The 8,485-nt window shown below is 41.6% G+C and overlaps 1 protein-coding gene across 4 annotated transcripts in view; it reads left to right on the top strand.

The window, feature by feature from the left end:
* Positions 1-1,535: 1,535 nt before the first annotated feature.
* DMXL1 (Dmx like 1) overlaps positions 1,536-8,485 on the top strand; it is a 73,120-nt gene continuing 66,170 nt past the window's right edge. For all 4 annotated transcript variants that reach the window (XM_048930554.1, XM_048930553.1, XM_048930552.1 and 1 more), the window contains exon 1: positions 1,536-1,731. In XM_048930554.1, coding sequence (XP_048786511.1) covers positions 1,645-1,731 — 87 coding nt within the window. In that variant the 5' untranslated portion in view covers positions 1,536-1,644. The remainder of the gene's footprint in view (positions 1,732-8,485) is intronic.

Raw genomic sequence — 8,485 nt, 5'->3', positions numbered from 1 at the left:
AAGGAAGCTGTTTCCAAAGAAAGGTTTCATGAATTGGTTGGTTGTTTAGGGCAACACTACTAAATGCTCATTTTTATGTATTTATACATTTTATGTTTTCCCAAGACGCCATGCAGTGATTTCACTTGTTTACATTTTCTAAAAGCCATGAAAGCCACCAAGAGTGTCAAGCACGCCTCATTATTCCCACTTGGGTACAAAATGTGAACCTTAGACCTTTGGGATCCCAGCCAGGGATTTTCCTCTTGACCTCACTGAGGTCACAGCCTTGCTTCAGGCATCCACAACCCAGCAATACCTTGCAGAAGGACCAAGGGCAAGAAAGACAAAGTCAAAGAGTATATGAGGTGGAACAGCTGTTCCTTGCCAGACTGCATTGCTTTCCTAAGAAATTATTAAAGCGTCACAAATTCCATCCAAAATAATTATTTCAGAGGAAATAAAAAGAATGCTACCTACCTATACACATGTAGGAAGGAAATAGTATTTCCTAGGACTGTTGACAAACTTTAAACAAGCCATTTCAAGTACCTGCTTCTTTCAAACCTGCCTATGCACTGTTGACATAGGTGAACTAACTCTCTGCTGTTAACAAGGGACTCGTGGATGTTTGTTGTACAGAAAGAACACAAAATATGTATGCCACTGCATTTGTGCAAGTGAAATAAGCTACAAATCTGCCTTCTTTTTTCACTGCATTACACTGAGAACAGAGTGAACTTAGATTTACTATACAGAAAGCCAATTGTGCTTCAGAAGAGACATGGGAATACAATTTAAATCTCTCATTTGAACTTCCCTTAGGTCTTATTAGAGAAGTACAAGCAAGATGTACGAAGACAAGTACGAAGGGAGAAGGGCACTGAATCGAGGGAAATGCGCTCATATCTCCCTTTATTCCCGTGCTGAGAAGTGGAAGATGTGCACTGGCAGCTCCGGGATCAGCAGCAGGGAGCTCCTGTACTCAGGCTGGCTGCTGACAGCAATGAGTGAGAGAGAATGGTGGTGAGGGGGAAATGGTTTCAAGTTGAGGGGGGGAAGATTTAGGCTGGATGTCAAGGGGAAGTTCTTTACAGAGAATGGTGAGGTGCTGAACAGCTGCCCAGAGAGGCTGTGGATGCCCCGTCCATCCCTGGAGGCGTTCAAGGCCAGATTGGATGGGGCCCTGGGCAGCCTGGGCTGGCATTAAATGTGGTTGGTGGCCCTGCATGTGGCAGGGGTTGGAGCTTCATGATCCTTGAGGTCCCTTCCAACCCTGGCCATTCTGTGATTTTGTGAGCTGGAGGGCAGATATTTACTGAGACGCATGGAATCATGACTCCGTGGGTATAAGCTCATAAAAGTACGGGAAAATTAACCCCAGAAAACAGCCACTCGGCTGCACGCCACTTCACTCTCTCCACTGCAGGACGATGTGAGCGCAAACCCCGCCCACACAGCTCCACGCCCTCCGCTCCCCGCGGTCTTCGCGCAGGCGCGGGGTCGCGAATAGCGCACAGGCGGAGCTCTCGCGAGAGGCGAGGCGGTGCCGGGGTGTGGAGGCTCCGCCCCGCGGCATGTGCCACTGCCTCCACCGCCCGTGGGAGGAGGGAGGGACGGGTGGCGGCGGCGGCCCCCGGCAGCGCCGGGCGCCCGCGTGTCGCGATGAATCTGCACCAGGTGCTGACGGGAGCCGTGAACCCCGGGGACAACTGCTTCTCCGTGGGGAGCTTGCACGATCAGCCCTTCACGGTGAGTCCTCGCCGGGGCCCGGCAGCCCGCGCTGCTCGGAAAGCAGCTGCGTCAGGTCGCTGCCGGCCCGGGGCTCGACGCGGCGGGGTCAAGCTGAGGCGGCACGCCGCGCGGCGCCTGGGGGACGTGTCCGCAGCCGGCGGCGGTGCGGGGCCGTGCGCGGGAAGATGGAGGCGGCCCGCGCCGTTACGTAAACGTGGGCCCCGCGATGGCTGAGGAGAGCCCGCAGCTCGGCCTGGCGCCTTCGGGACCGCCCCTGCGGAGCGGTGCGTGGTAATGGTTGAAGCCTTCTGTTAGCGTGGGCTGCTGTGGCCTTGTCGGGTGATGTCCTTGCTTCCCGAAACCCGCAGCTGTCGGTAGAGGACAGTTGGAAGGTGTAAGTAGAAGCCGTTATCACCTCACCTTCCTGCCGTGGCAAAGTGTCTGATATTCAGGTTATTTTCAGATATCCAAAAATTCGAAAGGCTCACGAGTGGTGGGGAATCACTTAGTTAGACGCCAGAGTTTGTTTTACTTCACCAGGGATGTGCTGGTAAGATACGGACACGGGAGATTTCCCATTTTGACATGATTACTTTTTGAGAGAGACAGGTGAAGCTTTCGGTGCCGTTGAAGAGCTCTTTGCCTACTCCAAGCTAACCTACAGAAAGTGTTAGAATTGCATAAACGAGGTTGAAAGAGTAATAAATCTCTGCAGAGAAAGTGATGGGAGAGCGCAGCTTCCACTGGCTGTTTTTATGGTCTCTTGTGTGCAAGAACTGTTTTGACATAAATACAGAGGCTGTGTTTCCTGCACACATGCTGATCTTGACTTGGTTTTCCCCTTTTACTCAGAAGGTTATTAATGGATTTCTCTTCCTTAGGTTTAAAGCTGCCAGCTGAAATACCTTGGTTGCTTGCTTTTTTGCTTTCTTTCTTTTCTTTTTTTTTTTCTCAATTGTCACTCATTTTATAGCACCGTATTAAATTCACTAGATTTTTCAGAAAGATAAACAAGTGAAAGAAAGGCTTTTTTTTTTTTTTTGGGGGGGGGGGGGGGAGGAAGGGGAACAATAGGCTTAATCTTTAGAACATGAAACAGGAAAATGGAGAACTCTTTACCTGTATCTGAGATAGTAATAAAACATGAGTAAAAAATGAGGAAAGGGAAACACACCTCTCCCACCTATGCCAATTTATGTTGCGTGTGTGAGGAGTGGAGCTGAATGATTTTTAAGATCCCTTCCAACTGAAGGCTTTCTGTGAGTAGCATTTAGCCCAGGCAAGCAGACTGCGTTACATTTGCATTCAGTCCAGTAGAAGTCATAGGTATTTGATGTAATTAGCAGAAGTCAATTTTCTATCTTTTTATTATAAGCTTTTGTTCCAAGACTGCTTTTTCCTAGCCTGCTTTTTTTTATTATTATTATTTTTTTTTTTTACTTTTATTTAATGCTTTTCATTAGCATTGGTCTTTTTTTTGTTCTCAAATTGAGAAATTCAACTTCCTTGAGGTAATAGAATGGCTGTTTGAAACTTCTACTTTCAAACGTGATAGAAGTATTACTCAGCTATCACAGAATAATATACAGTCTTTTTAATTGATCTATCTTGTTGTGAAGCAGGGCATCCCAGACTTTTGAACTTGATTCTTTTCATGTGTTAGAAACCTAAGGACCCTTGAGAGCCACCAGTGGTAAAAGTGGCCCTGTGTTACCTCAGATACAGGAGCTCAATTGGCAACACAGAAGAAACAATAGGAAAGGTAGTGTGGTGAGCTTCCAGTGTAGGAGTTAAGAGAGACCATTTCCATCGAACTCCTGTGTTCTGCTAAGTGCCATCCACTGGTCTGCTTCATCTGAGAGCTTTGCATGACGTTAGACCCAGCAGAGTTCTGCACTGTCTTTACTGTCTGCATCATCAACGTGTATGTGCTTGCATGTCCCTTACACCTACATAAATGTATAAATAACTGTGGGTATGCATATGCACTTCTAGAAATAAACCTGTAAATAGTAGCTGAAATAGGCAGTGTGGCAGTACACAGAGTTTAGAGGTGCTGTGCTATATAGGAGACTGAGACTCTTGATCATTTACTCCTATGATTACATAAAGAATGGAGTTTCACTTACCAGTATTTCTTTTTAAGAGTTGTGTATGTTGGACTTCCACTGTAGAAAGAAGTGGGAATGTTTCACATGATTGCTTGCATTTTTATCCTTTAAAGGTACATGCTTTTACTGCTAGTGTCAAAATTCTAGAATCTCAGATCCTGGAATGGCTTGGATTGGAGGGGACCTTAAATCCATCTAGTTACAACTAGCAGTTTGCCAGCCAGTAGGTCAGATTGCCCAGTGCCCCGTTCAACCTGACCTTGAACACCTCCAGGTGTTCAAGATTGGGGCATCCACCACTTCTCTGTGCAGCCTTTGCTGGCCCTTCACCACCCTCTGAGCGAAGAATTTTCCTTATCTTATTACTACAGTCCCCAGTAAAGAATGCCTTTCCATATGTAAAATCATATTTCTTTGGGGAAGTTTAATAAGTTAAAGGTGATGTTTGGTGATTACGAAAAAATGAAATAATGGATAGAAACTTTCTGAAAGCTTTCTATGCCATGCAGAGCAATGTTTATTTTCACAGACCCAAAACATATTTCACTTCCTAATTTCAGGTTCGTTTTGCTGTATCACCAGTGAGTGAAGTCCATCTTCCCCCAGCTTAAACTGGTTCTACTTTGGTTGTTTGTTTAACAAAAGAACACAGTGTTTAATAAACATTACAACAATAGGGTAATGTAAACAGTATTTCCTTGTCTCATTGTATTAAGTCATCGTTTTGTAAATATTTCAGGACAGTTTTAAGGTGAAAAGTTTTTTTTGGTATACCAAAATAAGACTTTACATCATATCTCTTTTTAAAGCAAGCAGGTTTTTTTTTTCTTTTTTAACATGTTTTAGAATTTTTCTAGACATTATTTTCTCAGTGTGGCAGCATTCTTTCAAATGTAAAATGCATCCCTCCCTTTCCCATGCCCTTTTCCCCCCCAAACAAACAAGCAAACAAACCCAACAACAGAAAAAAACACCAATCCATCTGCATGAATAGAGATGAGCAAGAGTATGGGAATGAGATGCTTATACTCTGGAGCTACTTGTTGTGCAGAAAACAACATGCAAACTGTTGTGGATAAGGCCTGCTCTAAAAAGTAGGTAAACGTTGAGTAGTTGGCAGAATTCATTTTTGTTGTATGTGAGACTGTTAGGATACGGGATGTACCCACTGACTTCCATTCATTATATGGTGCTGAAATATCCTGTATTTCAGCACAGTTTTCTGTGCTGGAGGGAAAAAAAAAAAAAAAAAAAAAAAAAAAAAAAAAAAAAAAAAAAGTAAGTGTAAAACTAGTCCAGAAGTTAGTTTGGTGCTGTTGTTTTCAGTAGGTGTCTTTTTAAGTGTAATACTGCTTACAAACCACCACGTTGGAGTCTTGGCTAAATGTGTGTGTGTGAGAATGATGTCATAGAAGCTGCTTGAAAAAGAACAGCATGGGGACGGCAATGGACAGCTTAGGTCAGTCTCCTCTGCTGAAGTATCTTGTTAGCAGGACATATCCTAGGAGTGGGTTGATAGAGAAGGGGAGAAGAGAAAGCTGTTGTAGTTGTACTTCGCAGACAGCTTAGTTACCTATTCCAACATGTTTTTGTGTTGAATGTTACTCTGTCTTCCCTTCTGTATGCTGTGCCTTTCATCCTTGAAATTGTGTTTCTCCTGTGGGTTAACGTCAACTAAACATCAACAGTGACCTCCCGAGTTATGGGTGTCCCACCTGTTGGCTTGCCTGGGCTGCACTGAGTGAAGTGAAATTGTCTTGAAAGGTGTATATATATTTATGTATGTGTTTAAATATATATATTTATATATATTTAAACATATATAGGTTGTTCTGAAAGTAGTACCTCCTATTTATTTCTGTGTAAGCTGCAACAGTAGCACAATAACACTGTTTGATAAAGCAAATTCCCAGCTACAAAATGCTGTTTTTCAACACAGACACCACTATTAACTATGCGTTTTCATTAGTAGTGAACAGGAGCCCAGTTCCTTCAACCTTTCCTCATAGTCATGCTCCAATCCTCTGATCATCTTAGTGGCCCTGGTGTTAGAGGTCAACATAATAAAATAGGAAGCATTACTTTCAGAGAAGCCTTCATCCAATATATATATATTGGAGATATATATATATATATATATATATATATATATATATATATATATATATATATATATATATACACACTATAGTTATTATCTGTAAGTAACAAAACATCTTAGTTTTTAATATTTTTTGTTAAAACATGGAAAGGAGGCCAGCAAAGCCATAGAACTTGTGAGATGTGTGACTTTGTTTTTGTGAAACTAATGCATGAGTCTGTTTGGGTGGAAGTCACTGCAATTCTCAGTGAGATCTCAAGGTGTTCTTCAGAGATTTTGGGTGAGGTTTTGTTTTTACTGCGCTTCCTCCTTGAAAACAATTGTGCACAACAGTAGTCCAGAAAGCGGTGATATGCATAAGGTGTGGCTGTGAAGAAAGAGGCATTTCTTTTGCTAAAATGGGGCTCATAAGTCTGGTAAAGAGTTGGATTTTTCAGTTGAATGTCTGATGCAGTGGCAGAGAGCAGCTGATTTGCCAGCTGTGCTGGGCCTTGTGCAGGCCATAGGTTGAATGTGCTTGTCCTAAGTTATCCTCCTCCCACTTAGCCATAGTTTTATTTGAAAGCTCTTTGAAAATGCATTGTGTTTCTTATGTTGTCCTACTACTTCTCTGGGGACAGATCTACTCTGTGGTTTTAAAAGCTAGCCCTGCATCCTGCTGGGGATTGGGAAGTTGGGGTGACCAGGTCTGGTCTGAGATGATTGAACAGACTCATGTCAGAAGTGATTTTTTTTTTTTTCTGAGATGTAATTTTTTTTTTATCAGGCAATGTGGAGAATGACCAAAATGTAAGGATAGAATGGCTGTAGCTTTGTTGTTGTTGTTGTTTGTTTTCAGAGAATGAAGATCCTAGAAGGACATTTGTTTTACTCCAGCTATAGCTTGGATTCCTGAGTGCATTTATAATTATTTGTTGGAACAGGAAACTAGTGGAATGAAATGAAGTTTCCCAACTGCTTCTTTTCTTTAGAAACACCATCCCTTATTTGGCACTCAACAAACAAACAAACAAATGCAGCATAAATGAAATTGAACAAGAAATGAACACCAACAATAAAACAATACGGTTGCTTAAATATACACATATACCTCTTAGTCAAGAATTTATACTCATAAAGGGAAAATTTCCAGCAAACACTGGATCCAGCAAAATCGCTGCTTGTTTATCCCTTCAGTCTGCTGCTGTGTAGTGCATCCTTAAGTAGCATGGCTGAGTTCTTAGAGTATTTTAAGTCCTTGTTTATGATAGAAACATTGCTGAATATGTGTGAGTTCTGAGAGACTCCAGTGTTTGATAGTTACTTCAGAGTTCTCCCAATGCAAAATCCAAGTGTACTCGGAATTATTTCTTTTTCTCGTATGTAAAAACTGGTAGAGCTCTTGATCCGGTTAAGATGCTTAGTTTACAGACTCCAGAGCTGCTAATAGCGGTGTGTTTTACAAGTTATGCTTCTTCTTATTCACCTTGGTGGACATGCTGTATCTCTGCACAAATTCAGGCTTGCCTGTCAGCATGGGAGAGAGCCAGCTGGGGATGACTCTATTGAGCCTATCAAGTGCTGATGAGTCCTAGAAGGTCATACAGAAGAGGTGGAGGGCTTTGTGCAGTATTTGGCATTTCTTCTGAGAGCCTTTCTAATAAAATTGTGTTCTCTCTTCAGTGAAGCTTGTAGTTTCTTAAAATTGCCTTCATACAAAACAATAAATTCAACAAAATGCCTTTAGGAAAATATGTATATAATGTACTACAGATAATCTTTGCCTAGTAGGCTGTGAATTTAATTAATGATTCAACAAGTGAGATAGTTACTGACATCAGAAAGAAATGTTCTTTGAAGAATCGATTGAAAGTTTAACGTGTCGTTGTGATGTGAAAATAATCACTTCAAAATTTGTACAGAAAATAGTATTAAGTCCTTTTGAAATGGGTTTTAAATCAGAATCTGCAGTTGGTATATGCATTTGTAATAAATGATCCTGTTTTGAGTGGAGGAACTATGGCATTTGAAACTCCTTGCAGCTGAGGAAGAGACATGACAGAAAATGTGTATGACCATTAATAAATGATCAGAAGTTAATGTATGTATTTAGCCTGAAAAAGTATTTTAGACAGTACTTTCACCTATCAAGTCATTTTAAGTCTGGTTTGGTGGTCAACAGATTGGAAAAATGAATACTGGTGGAGGATAATGATCATTTTACCGAGTAAGTTGTTCTTGTGAAACATCCTTGAACATACAGTCAGGCAAATTAGCTTTACACTGAAATATTTTTTTCTTTGTTTGTTTTAATATATGCAATGGTGAGATATTCTAGTGTAGGTTTGGCCAAAAGTGCTCTTCAACCTGAAGCACCTGAAAGCATGACAATCATGTTTTGAATTTCCAAGTAGAATGTTAAATTTTTCTGCTTTCTTTTTTCAAATCAAGAGACTTTTCACTATATGTACTAGAGCTAGTGGGGCTGATTGTAAGGGATGATCCTTAATGTCAGTGTTCTGCAGACTTCCATCTGCAGTTCTTTGTTTTGCTTTTGAATCTTTTTGACCAGTAATTTGCT

The sequence above is a fragment of the Lagopus muta genome, chromosome Z (assembly GCF_023343835.1).
Source record: "Lagopus muta isolate bLagMut1 chromosome Z, bLagMut1 primary, whole genome shotgun sequence".
NCBI classification, from domain to species: domain Eukaryota; kingdom Metazoa; phylum Chordata; class Aves; order Galliformes; family Phasianidae; genus Lagopus; species Lagopus muta.
Note: the sequence above shows the minus strand (reverse complement) of the source record. Positions and strands in the feature narration are given on the sequence as shown.